The 13705-nt window shown below is 41.6% G+C and overlaps 2 protein-coding genes across 2 annotated transcripts in view; one reads left to right on the plus strand and one right to left on the minus strand.

The window, feature by feature from the left end:
- Positions 1–1148: 1148 nt before the first annotated feature.
- Positions 1149–13616, minus strand: LOC139760392 (uncharacterized). Its single transcript, XM_071683517.1, has 8 exons — positions 12346–13616; positions 9719–9739; positions 9358–9405; positions 6367–6999; positions 6006–6041; positions 4499–4564; positions 3321–3404; positions 1149–2175 (listed from the first exon to the last, which is right to left on the minus strand). The coding sequence occupies exons 1-8, from the start codon at positions 12410–12412 to the stop codon at positions 2093–2095; spliced, it is 1038 nt and encodes a 345-aa protein (XP_071539618.1). The 5' UTR covers positions 12413–13616; the 3' UTR covers positions 1149–2092.
- LOC139760390 (isovaleryl-CoA dehydrogenase, mitochondrial) overlaps positions 4393–13705 on the plus strand; it is a 111816-nt gene continuing 102503 nt past the window's right edge. Inside the window, exon 1 of the mRNA XM_071683515.1 lies at positions 4393–4633. The gene's annotated coding sequence lies outside the window, so the exon portion shown is untranslated. The remainder of the gene's footprint in view (positions 4634–13705) is intronic.

Raw genomic sequence — 13705 nt, forward strand, 5'->3', positions numbered from 1 at the left:
TTCTCCAACCCTCCAACACTCACTCAACATTTCTTTAAAACCCTAGTTGTAGGATCCATTTGATTGTTCTCTTGTGTCTGGTCTGAAGTATTCTCGTTACTACATTGCATCACTGATTGACTTGACTGACTGAATTAAGTAAGAAAAAAAAAATACGTACAGCTCCACATGTATATAGAAACATTTATTTCAGATGTAGTCTTCATAATATATTAAATATGGTTAATGGTACATGGTAACGAATAATCCTGTGTTCATTATATTCATAATAATTTCAAGACTGGTGTTAGCTGTACGGATGTGTAGATTCCATGATTGTTATGAGGTCATTACTCTTGCAAACGAAGGTGGGTAGAACAAAAGGCTGAAACTATATATAAAATATATGGAAAATCAACTCGGTTACATTCCAAAAAATTCAGTTGATTTTTTAAATGCAAGTTAGATATAAATTAAAACAAATCAATACCGATGATTACACATCAAAATATAAATGCGGTAATTTATTGTGAAATAACATGATTGTGTGTAATAAGTAAACTTTAAGTTTTTTATCTATATCTGTAAATTGGCCGACGTTTTGTTATCGGTTATTATTGGTTATATTCCAAGTTTTTTTTGCCATATAAGCGCTAATAATGTAATATTTACACATGAGTTAGCTCTAGACAAGATTATTAAGGGGGAGGATGACAAAGCGAAAGAGAGATCTTTAATAAGAGGCTCAGTGAATGGGCGATGTATAAGTTACGGGTGATACTCCACCCAGCCAGTATTTCAAGGGTGTCAGAGTAAGAATTAATACAGCAGAATAAGATAGGAAGAACAGAAAAAATAAAGTGGAGATGGCTGGATATGATTTAAGACTTCCATAGGTTCTTCTGAGAAATTCGTCTGTCAAAGATCAGTTAAGCAGGCTAAAGGCTTGAGAGGCAAGAGATGCAGAGGGTATAATGTAATGAAATCTGAATTACATAAAAAGACCAATCATGTATTGACATGGGAATTCACTGCAGCCTAAACACCCTTGATATGGAATAGGAAGAAGGTATTGGAGCATGAAAAACATATAACTGTATGGTTTATCCTTATTCTCTATGTATGGGTAATAATAATAAGGCTTTGGATGTATAGTCATGTAGTTTATCATCATTAAACCTCCCTTTTTCCTTAGCTGTTTAAGGGATCCCATATATATATATATATATATATATATATATATATATATATATATATATATATATATATATATATATATATATATATATATATATATATACACACACACTTATTACAATAACTAAATGATAAGACTTTTAGAGTAGCTCTACACAACTTACTGATGTGTTGAATATTTGAAGAGAACAGACACCACCAAGTGTATTACAGAAAACATGGGGTAAACGACAGATCTGTATTGCTCATACAACTGGAATTGATCTCATTAATTGAGTGACACATCATTCGTAACTCACATGACCTGTTCAAAATTTTCAGATGCATTTCACAAATATTCGTAACGTTTGTGCTACATTACGTATCGAAATTACCTTGTTCGATGTTAAAATTAAGCTATCTTACAATTTTTTCTCATCAAAAGGAATTGTCGTTTATGATGTGATACTTTTGGTGTCTGTAACGAAAATATCACTCCCTCTGTCCTTCCTTCCTCCTCATGTCTACCACCATTCCTCGCTCTTCCTCCCATACCATTACTCCATCTCTCTGCCCTCATCATCATCATACACTGGACTCTTCCTTCTTCATCTTCCTGAGACATTGTAGCATCTTGTAATCTTCATATGTTTATATCAGGGCGTAGGTCAGTGTGAGGGGTGCGTAGGGGCAGGACAACTCCTTCACTCATGTTTCTCTGTCTACCTTCAGGTGAGTCTGTCTGCCGTGCAGGTGGTAGTGGCCGCCGTCCAGCATGGGACGACGTAAACACGACGATACGACCAACTCAGGTATGTGTGATAGCCTTTGACCTCATGCCGTAGGGTCTCAACACGACTTCTAAGGGTTTAGGCAGTTCACTCGTCCTCGCTGAGGTGGGAGGTGGGTATGACAGGAGGCCGTGGGTTTGTAGCTACTATGGGTTGCCGCTACAGATGAGACAGAGGTAGGAGTCGGCCGTGGTGCAGCACATGAACATTACGATCACGAAGATCAGACCTGCAGACACGAGAACACTCACTGGTTAAACTGCTCCTCCACCTGCACCGTTGCTACGTGCAGTGAGTGGTAGTGCACGTGGCCGAGTGATGCCACATACAAACACATGCGTTACTGGGATGGTAAGTGTTGTGATGCCTACCCTCACTTCACTCTTCCATACACCGCTCTGACACTCATCCACGCTGCACGTGTGTATTTGATCCTACTAGTAGTGTAGTGTGTAAAAGAATCTTGGAAATCAATGGGATAGTGACAGTGTGTCTTTGAAGTCACATTGTAAAGTACAGATTTGGATTAGAATTCATGGTGTTGTGTGTTTGGAATCATAAAGTGCATATTTGTTTTAGAACTCAGAATGTACACTGGAAATGTGTGTGTGTGTGTGTGTGTGTGTGTGTGTGTGTGTGTGTGTGTGTGTGTACTCCCTGCAGTGTACATGTGTCATTCACCTCAGTATGTGGTGGAGATACAAAATACGACTCAAGAAATTGAAAGCCAAAAATCCTGATCCGAGTTATCAAAGGAACTAGTTATTACTACATATCACCATCATATTCTTCAGGTAACACACACACGCGCGCGCGTGCGCGAAAGAACCTTTTCTTTGTGACCTGTGTAAAGGTCTAAACTCTTTTGTTTACTATTATCTTTACTTATTACGTGTTGACATGTCTTGAGTGTTGACATGTCTTAAGTGTTAATGTCAGAAATCGAACCTTTGTTGGCATGATCATGGGCGACCCGTGTATGCGTGACGGTCCGCTACCTTGCGACCTCCATGTTCTCAGGGTTACCCATGGTGACTTCCACCCACGTCATCACCTGACTGATTTTCTTTTTGTCAACCCGAATATTGGTAGTCAACTTAGTGACACTCGGGGCAAATTGATTTAACCCACTCGTAAGATCATGCGAAGGACCTTTCGTTATGTATTATCCTGATGGCGTACATAGTGTATGTATTTTGAGCTAGTCTGTCACGTCTCTTCAACCTTGTCCGTCTCCCTACTGCGTCGAATTACCGTCGCCATCTCTCTTACTGTAGCATACTTCTCTCTCTCTCTCTCTCTCTCTCTCTCTCTCTCTCTCTCTCTCTCTCTCTCTCTCTCTCATACACGTGAGCCAGGGGGATCACCACTCACCACACAGTGATGGAAGGGTGACATTCAGGAACATCATCAAAGTCGTCCTCTTCACCACATCATTCTCAGCGTCAGGCACTTTGTCTGTGGGGAGACATAACATGTTACTCTCGTTAATACCTTGAGCACGACGGTACAGCTGTACTGAGTGCCACGGTGCGACCCTCCAGCACGGACGTAAGACTGAAATCACCCCAAAGGATTAGGTCGGATGCCAGACCCTCGTATCTGTGTGAGGTTCCGACGTCAGTTTCTGGACGGTCGCTCGTGCCCAGGGCTCGTCAGGTCGTACTCAGAGGCCGTACCCTCAAACTCATCATTAGTCTGCCGTACCGTCGTGTGGTGAAGGCGACGTCATCTTTCCTCGTTTGTGACTGCTTGGTTTACATCAGTTTTCGCGGTCAAGATCCAAACTCGATAACGAGGATAGTCATATAAAATAAAATATGGAGCCAAGTTCAACAACTAAATAAAATTTGAGATAAATTCCTGCCTCTCATTTTTGAGAAACTGCCTCAATATGTATTGTTCTCACATGTTGATATTCCTGAATACGCTTGGCATGTTCGTTCGTTCACGTTCGGAGCCTCAGTCAGGAGTGAGACCGACTGGGCGGTCTTTTCAGTTTCATTATGGAGTCCGAGTCTACCCCAGGCTTCGCCCTGGACGCGTCTGTCTTCTGAATTTATAGACAGCAGTTACTATACGCAGCGTTACAGACGTGAATCATCTAGAGGAGAATAGTGGGTGTTGTTGACTGGTCAGTCGGACGAATATTTGTTTACACTTGGCTCATGCATGGCGACTAGCGTGCTGGTTCTGTCTGCTGTATGCTTGTGTGACACAGCGCCCTCTGAAAAATGACAGTCCTCAAGGAATATTGACGCAAAAAGTGCTATTGTGACGCCGCCTTTTATAAGTTAACCTGGCCAACAGTGCACCTGTATTGCCAGAACGATTATTATGTAGAGAATGACAAGAGTACTGGGTGAAAAATCGTATACTTACAGTGATAGTTAAACAGAAAATCATTATGCAGTAAAACAGATGATAAAACACCGATGCCCTCAGAATTAGACAGTGGAATAAGAAAGAATATAAAGTGACGGACTAGACTGTGAAGTGAGATAACGAGACTGCTGAATGAGACATCGAGACTGATACGAGTTTTCACTAACCTCTGGTAATGTCGTCCAGGTCTTCAGGTGGCAAAGTGCTTAACGCTGTGTTGTTGAGGCTGGTGGCTGCAGATCAAGTCCACGTCAGCGTGCAGGCAGAGGCAGTGTCAACAATGAAGTTATTACATGAAGCAAGTAGGTGTCATGAAGGTTTACTATAAATGGGAAGTGGTATGATGATGATAGTATCATGTTATGGTTGAAGATTACTGACGCGTCCACTAGGCTTTGTAAACAAACGTGGCTGGAGGGAGTAACGTAGGGCTTGGGTCTTTTTCTGTAAATAAATACGCTTCCATACTTCACTGATTTGATATGTACGTTCATCTCAACAGTTTACGGTACTTATTGATTATTTCAAATTTTCATTCTACATAGAGTCGATAATTTCAGTGTTTCTAGGCTTTTTTAACCTCAACGAAAGCCACAGAGTAGGCTTAATGTTTTGGTCACTCAAGCACTTATTTTACCCATGCTTATGGCAATTTATTATTGTTATTATTATTATTATTATTATTATTATTATTAGTAGTAGTAGTAGTAGTATATTATGATTAAGGTGGTATCAGAAAAGCAACATAATGAACACTCATTTAGTCTTCATTAAGAAGTTTGGGATCCTGTGTGAGTAGTGGGTATTCGTAAATGGTATAATGATGGTTCAGGGAAGATATGGTCGCAAGTTTGGTTGTTGAAAATCAATATTGTCTTTACCATGTCTATGAAAAAAGGGGGGGGGGGGGATAGTATCATGCTTAATCCTGAAGAGTGGAAATGGCAGAGGGGTGTCTGTAATGACATGCGGTGGTTTTAGTTGCTAATGGTAAACACTGTTTCAAGGATGGTTATGAAAATGTAACGATAACCTACTTGTATATGGTGTGATAAGTGAATAAATAGAAAGGGTATCAGGTAGCCATTCGCCTGAAAATACACGGTTGGGGTATTACAGAACTGGGATGTCATGAGTTATTATTAATTAGATGTAAATGAGCTTAAGTTGCACACTTTGGGTAAGTGGGTGAGGTAAATATAGGTAGATAGATGGCAGATATACATGAATGTTTACAGAATGAATAGTATGGTTCATACATTATGCACTTGGTTGAACGTTAAGTAATGAGTTGGTATTGTAATACAGTAGTTGACATATGACACAGCCTAGCCGAAAACTGAGCTTTTTTTTTTATTATTAGGTGATAAGGATGGTTACCGAATAGGTATGGCTGAAATGTCTATGAAAGTAGCATTAGTTGCCAAAGATACTATGTGGATGTAGCATGGTAGTTGACATAGAAGCAGGTACGTTTGTAAGTGTCAACAAAGCTGGCGAGGCTACATACATGGTATGACTCATGCTTCGGTTTTAAGCTGGTTATGATTAAGAGATCTGATATTTGATATTACACACAAGCAGAGATCCCCACATGATGACGTTAGTAGTTCAGCCAGTTGACTGACGCTTTTGGGGTTATAGAATATCTAAAGTGAAGTTGTGAAGACTTACATGTTTGGTTGTTGAAGTTTGCATCCGAGCTGTTACCTGTGGATAAGGTCGAAATACAGTAAGAAATAGTTGTATTCACCACCATCATAGAGTTTAATGTAGTCTGACTGACATTTACTACATTTCCATGTGAGGTTATTAATACCCACAGTGTCACGCGCCTAGATTTACCTGTGTTGATAGCTGTGTGAATGAAACTAAAAAGTTGTACGACATTATTGACTGAACACATTTTGATTGTAAAACTGTGTTAAAGATTCGCCAGACTTTATCCAATTTATTGTTCGTGTATGTTGTTTGGTGCGATCTAAACACACACCTAAGTGGTCCAGAGCAGATAATTACGTGTCGTGCACCTTACCTGGAGCGATGGAGGTGTAAGTCACACTTCCTACAGTGGTGGTAATGGAGGTCTCGTCTACCGTAACAGTGGTAGAAGAATCCTCGTTATCTGCAGTACTGGTAATGGAGGTCTCACTTTCTGCAGCAGTGGTAGTTGAAGTCTCACTTCCTGCAGCAGTGGTAGTGGAGGTCTCGTTTTCTGCAGCAGTGGTAGTGGAGGTCTCGTTTTCTGCAGCAGTGGTAGTGGAGGTCTTACTTTCTGCAGCAGTGGTAGTGGAGGTCTCGTTTCCTGCAGCAGTGGTAGTGGAGGTCTCACTTTCTGCAGCAGTGGTAGTGGTCTCGTTTCCTGCAGAATTGGTAGTGGAGGTCTCGTCTCCTGCAGTGGTAGTTGTGGAAGTCTCGTCTCCAGTAGTAGCAGTGGAGGTCTCGTTTCCCGCAGTGGTAGTTGTGGAGGTCTCGTTTCCCGCAGTGGTAGTTGTGGAGGTCTCGTTTGCATTTGTTGTAGATGAGGTATCGTTTCCTGCAGTAGTTGTGGTGTCGCCACCTCCCGAACCCGCGTTTGCGGAACCCTGGCTACCGTCACCAGTGGTAGTATCGCTTGCTGTCGTAGAACCGTCACTTCCTGCCGTAGAAGACTCTCCAGTTGTCGTATCTGGAGATGAAATAGAAAAAAAATAAGATTTTCACATTTTAAAGATGTTACTTTTCATGATCTTTGTACCAAGACTAAGGGTTATTAAGAAGTGAGTTAATGTATATGGACATTTTCTCTGAAATTACTCAGTACCAAACATTAGGGGTTATCAATTAGGTGTTATCATTTTTAAACACTTATGGTAACTGATAGCAAGTCGTAATGCGTATATACTGATCAGGTGGCCACACTGATGCTTATAAAGGTCATGCGAATGAGCTCAATGCTGGTCCAGCTTTGGCAGAGATGACGCCTTTACGTGTCGCTCCTCTGCCCTGACCTGTTTATTAACCAGAATGAAAAAGAAATCTAGGAACGTACGTTTGTAGATTGAAAATTGTACAGAAAAAGGAAGGTGTCGTGTCATATCTGCAGGATCTGGATAAAAAAAAAATAGTGGGCAGCGAGCGCGTCTCTTTAACCCACCCGCGTACAAGACCACAACGTGCCACGTTTCAATGTCACATGCCACATCTTTGCTTAAACCGTATCTCCCCTCTCGTGAAATATATATATATATATATATATATATATATATATATATATATATATATATATATATATATATATATATATATATATCAGTTGTTCCTGGTAGTGCATAATTCTAACAAAACATATCCAGTATATGGCAGACAGATTCTCCTTTGGATACCATAGCAAAAAGTTCTGTTTACTGAACTAAAGTACATAATAAGGGACATGCTCTATTCCTAAAAGGAAAGTGATTGGTTACCAGTGAATATCGGTTTGCGGCAGGGTTGCGTGATGTCTCCATTGTTGTTTAATTTGTTTATGGATGGAGTGATTAGGGAGGTGAATGCAAGAGTTTTGGAGAGAGGGGCAAGTATGCAGTCTGTTGTGGATGAGAGGGCTTGGGAAGTGAGTCAGTTGTTGTTCGCTGATGATACAGCGCTGATAGCTGATTCGGGTGAGGAACTGCAGAAGTTGGTGACTGAGTTTGGTAAAGTGTGTGAAAGAAGAAAGCTGAGAGTAAATGTAAATAAGAGCAAGGTTATTAGGTTCAGTAGGGTTAAGGGACAAGTTGATTGGGAGGTAAGTTTGAATGGAGGAAAACTGGAGGAAGTGAAGTGTTTTATATATCTGGGAGCGGATTTAGCAGCGAATGGAACTATGGAAGCGAAAGTGAGTCACAGGGTGGGGGAGGGGGCGAAGGTTCTTGGAGCGTTGAAGAATGTGTGGAAGGCGAGAACGTTATCTCGGAGAGCAAAAATTTGTACGTTCGAAAGAATAGTGGTTCCAAAAAAAGTTATATGGTTGCGAGGCATGGGCTATAGATAGGGTTGTGTGGAGGAGGGTGGATGTGTTGGAAATGAGATGTTTGAGGACAGTTTGTGGTGTGAGTTGGTTTGATCGAGTAAATAATGAAAGGGTAAGAAAGATGTGAGGTTGAGAGAGCAGAAGAGGGTGTACTGAAATGGTTTGGTCACATGGAGAGAATGAGTGAGGAAAGATTGACAAAGAGGATATATGTGTCAGAGGTGGAGGGAACGAGAAGTGGGAGACCAAAGTGGAGGTGAAAGGATGGAGTGAAAAAGATTTTGAGCGATCGGGGCCTGAACATGCAGGAGGGTGAAAGGTGTGTAAGGAACAGTGAATTGGAACGATGTGGTATACCGGGGTGGACGTGCTGTCAATGGATTGAACCAGGGCATGTGAAGCATCTGGGGTAAACCATGGAAAGTTTCGTGGGGCCTGGATGTGGAAAGGGAGCTGTGGTCTCGGTGCATCAAACTGACAACTAGAGACTGAGTGTGAACGAATGTAGCCTTTATCGTCTTTTCCTAGTGCTACCTCGCGCGCGTGCGGGGGAATGAGGTTGTCATTTCATGTGTGGCCGGGTGGCGACGGGAATGAATAAAGGCAGCAAGTATGAATTATGTACATGTGTATATATGTATATGTCTGTGTATGTTTATATATATGTATACGTTGAATTGTAAATGTATGTATATGTGCGTGTGTGGACATGTATGTATATACATGTGTATGTGGGTGGGTTGGGCCATTCTTTCGTCTGTTTCCTTACGCTACCTCGCTAACGCGGGAGACTGCGACAAAGTATAATAAATAAGATGAATAGATATTACAAATATTTGAATGAACATTTTCGTTTTATGAAAAAGAAAAAAATCTAAATTTGATTCTGATATTTTAAAAACAGGTAATATTACTTTCAGTTAATGTTTCAGTTCACAGTGTTGGTAAATTTGTGACAAAACGTGGTATTAAACTTGTTGATGTGGGTGACGGAGAAAATGGTGGGTGATGTGTGTTGGTGCGTGGCATCCTTACCGGTGAGGTCTGTGGTCGCTGTGGTGGCCGTCGCTGTGGTGGCCGGGTCTGGGAACCAAAGTGAAAACCCAAAATCAGTTTTGCATAGGTGTGCAATATTGACACAGATATAAACATATATACACTATGTATCCAGTCATTTATATACACTATGTATTCAGTCATTCATATACACTATGTATTTAGTCATTTATATACACTATGTATTCGGTCATTTATATACGCTATGTATTCAGTCATTTATATACACTATGTATTCAGTCATATATATACACTATGCTTTTAGTCGTTTATTTCCCAACTGTATCCTCGTGCACGGAGCAATTAGACTGGTCCCACCAAGTGGTCAGAATGCGCTTACCTACGGCTGCCGCTGTCACAGCTGTAAAGACGAAAGTAAGTTAGTTGTACATCCATGATTGATTTTACTTAGGTAAAAACTACATTGATGTATAAACACATACACCCATGGGCCTGTGGTAGCCTTGTTCCTTGCTTTATGTCGGTCCGTAGGAACCACACCATAGAGTTGTTATAACATCACACGTTACTACCCTAGTACTGCGTTATGTGGTAAGATGGAAGGGTTGTACATTGTGAATGTCAGAGATCATTAGTGAGTTCCTATACACACAGGATCATGTATCCCTCAATACCTCTTGGTCATGACGGCAGTCCACTGGCTGTGATGACCCGTCAGAGGTCAGGTCATTCATGCTCATGACTCACACCGCCGTCGTGTCGTGCTCAAGATGATGAAGGTAGACACCACAGCTTTTTGCAGTCGTCGTGGAGATTTTATTAATAACACAAGAAGATATCACTGCCCAAGGTCGCTACACACACACACACACACACACAGATGTATAGTTAAACATTATGATGAATAATATTGCTGTATTGTCATAAAAATGTTAACATTGTACGATTTTTTTTATACATATTTCTGCTGGAGTCAGCAGTTTAGTGGTAAACATGTAAGCTATAGTCTCAAGGGGTTTATCTAGAAAGGGAAAGTCTTTGGTTACGGAGGAAAGTCCTCCAGAAGGCCAGGGTCGGGAATGTATTACGAGCATCTTGGAAACAGAGAGAACTCGAGAGTAATCAGAACAGTGGACGAGATGAACTTGTTTACAGCAGTGGCGGTGTTCACTAGTGTTACAAATAAGTATATGGAAAGTACTCAGATTATCGGACTTTGGCAGAAACAGTGGAAAGATTCAATGTAATTATTTTACGTAGTGAGGAATGCTTTTGTTCAACGATTCAATACGTATATGTTTCTAGTCATCGCGGCCAGACCTAGAATTATATTTGACGCAGTTGGCGGTCATCATTTTTCCTGTGATTTCTTCTGGTCTTGGTTCGGGGGCTCGGTTGGGGGGGGGGGGGGGGGTTACAGCGTAGGCCACAACAGTGTAGCCAAGGCTACTGCCTCACGACGTTGCCATAACAAAGACCTTATATTGATAACGCTGACTGTTTTTCAGTACCTCCTCCCAGACCTTCTGGTTCCCGACCGTACCAAACAGCAGCACGCGAGTAATGAATAAATTAAATCATATATATATATATATATATATATATATATATATATATATATTGTATGAGGTGCATAGTATATGATGGTTGCATACTTAATGTATAGTGGTTGTATCGTTTGGATGGTAAATGTCTCGGATGTATGATTAAAGCATAGCGGTGTATTTATGATGTTTGACGGTGTATCACGAGTGTATGGTGTATGGAGCATGAATAAAGGTGTATTCTGCAAAAGGGAGGAGTATAACGGGACGCGAGGGTGTGTATGAGGGGTATGGACATGCCTTAAGAAGTGCGTAAATTATAGGATCTGATGAGTGTATGAGGATGTATGCTGACTATATGATGAAGCAGGAGGGCGTAGGATGATGTATGAAGGTGTATGATTTGTGTTTTACGATGTACTTTGAGCGGACCGGAGTGGCATATAGGTATATAGTAGGCTCGGGGGAATACTCAGTACCATTTGTTTTGTATTTAAACTGGAATGTTTATAACTCTGAGATATGCAACTGTTGGAGTCTCGTATTATTTCTAGACGAAGTAATTCTGTATATAAGGTGTAGAATATCATGTATATGATTGCTTTTGTTGGTAGCCTCGAGGAAAAATGAAACACGATGAAAAGTCCCTTGTGCACTTTCGTGTTTTACATGTTCCCTAAGATTATTCATATAGTGACCTCAAGATGATTCAAACCATGGCCTCAACCATGACCTCAAGATGACTCAGACAATGACCTTAAGATGATTCATATAATGACCTCAAGATGATCCAAACCATGACCTCAAGATGATTCAAACTATGACCTCAAGATGATTCATAAAATGACCTCAAGATGATTCAAACCATGACCTCAAGATGATTCAAACAGTGACCTCAAGATGATTCAAACCATGGCCTCAAGATGATTCATATAATGACCTCAAGATGATTCAAACCATGACCTCAAGATGATTCAAACAGTGACCTCAAGATGATTCAAACCATGGCCTCAAGATGATTCATATAATGACCTCAAGATGATTCAAACCATGACCTCAAGATGATTCAAACAATGACCTCAAGATGATTCAAACCATGACCTCAAGATGATTCATATAATGACCTCAAGATGATTCATATAATGACCTCTGGTTGCTCTACTCGTACATCCTTCGAACAAATTTTCTACACAATCTCCAGCCCCATCCACCTACATATTCCTGTGTATGTACATTTTCTTGATCCATGTATTCCTGACCATTCCTCATTCAGTACAGAAACCTACAATATTTTCTTCCATGTTTATTTACACCAGGGACCCCATCCCCTTTGATTACACCCTCAGTGGCCACGTCATCCACTCCAATTAGATGCTGACAGTCCTGGGAACTGAAGGCTTGTGGTACCTGAGTGACATCATTGTTCAAAGTTTGTGGGGGTATGAGAGAAAGAGAGACTCACATGGTGGGCTTATGAAGGCGATGAGGAGGCAAAGGCCAAGGGCTCCGTGACTCATGAGTCGGCCCATCTCGCCATGAAGGTCGTACAGGATCTTCCCGTCAGCTGCTCCGAGCGAGGGAGGCAAATCCACCCATGGGTGCTGGGTTTCACCTGGGCTGTCTTCTGGTGCTACAACTCAGGACGACCTGGGCTCCCCATGTGCTCAGGTAATACACCGAAGGACCACTTGGGCTCCACTGGTGCTCATGTACTACACGACCAGACCACCTGGGCTCCACTGGTGCTCATGTACTACACGACCAGACCACCTGGGCTCCACTGGTGCTCATGTACTACACGACCAGACCACCTGGGCTTCACTGGTGCTCATGTACTACACGACCAGACCCCCTGGGCTTCACTGGTTTTCTGACGTCCAGCGAGGCGCTACCCCCTCCCCCTAACCCTGCGCGGCGCAGACCTCTCCTGCCAGACAACTTTGACTTTCACTTCTCCGATACTGAACTTCTTGCGACCTCTACAGCCTTAACCCCTTTACAACGACGGTGCCACCCTTGAACATGTCGGTACGTACCTTGGGCACGACAGTATAGCCCTTGAGCACGACTTTACGACCCATGGGTATGATGGTGCAGGGTAACTAACCTGAGTATTTATGATGGTTGCTGTTGTGGTTTAGTCGTAGTTACTGTGGTTACATGCTTGTGTCTGTTACTCTTGCCAATCCATGGTGTCTGGAAAAGGAGTTTAGTGTGTGTTACAAGCTATTTGTACTGTTCGGGGAGAGTTTTAACACTCGTGGAGCCGTATCTAATGTACATAGAAACAGTCGTTCACTCTTACATTTTATCAATCCTCATTTTGTAAAAAGTTACTAAAGTTTCTAGCTTAATTTGTTTAAACCTTGCCATATCAGAAAAATGCGCGTTGCACGCATCGTCGTGTGTGTGTGTGTGTGTGTAGAAGCCCTGGTGGGTAGGGTTGGGTGTGTCGTTTCCCGCCCCACCTCCTAACCCGTCGTCATAGTCATAAAGTAAACATGTCCTGCCAGCCACGGGTTGTCGAGGTGTCCACTTCAGTCGATAGTCAACTAACTAGTAAAATCATAACGATGACCATTTGTTTTCTATACATACATCATTGTCAACATGATATATATTATGTAAATATATATATTCCTATATAAGTTTTGCTAAAATCGGTCTCGAGTACGTATCCAGGCTGCACGACGTGAGCTGCGGTAGGAAGAGGGCAACTGTGTATTCATTTAGTTAAGTTTTCTCTTAGGATGTCGTTAGTGTGAGGCTGATCCCCCTACATCCTGCAACTCCAGTAAGAGGTATGGATACATCTATTTTGT

Source organism: Panulirus ornatus, chromosome 36, assembly GCF_036320965.1.
Source record: "Panulirus ornatus isolate Po-2019 chromosome 36, ASM3632096v1, whole genome shotgun sequence".
NCBI lineage: Eukaryota > Metazoa > Arthropoda > Malacostraca > Decapoda > Palinuridae > Panulirus > Panulirus ornatus.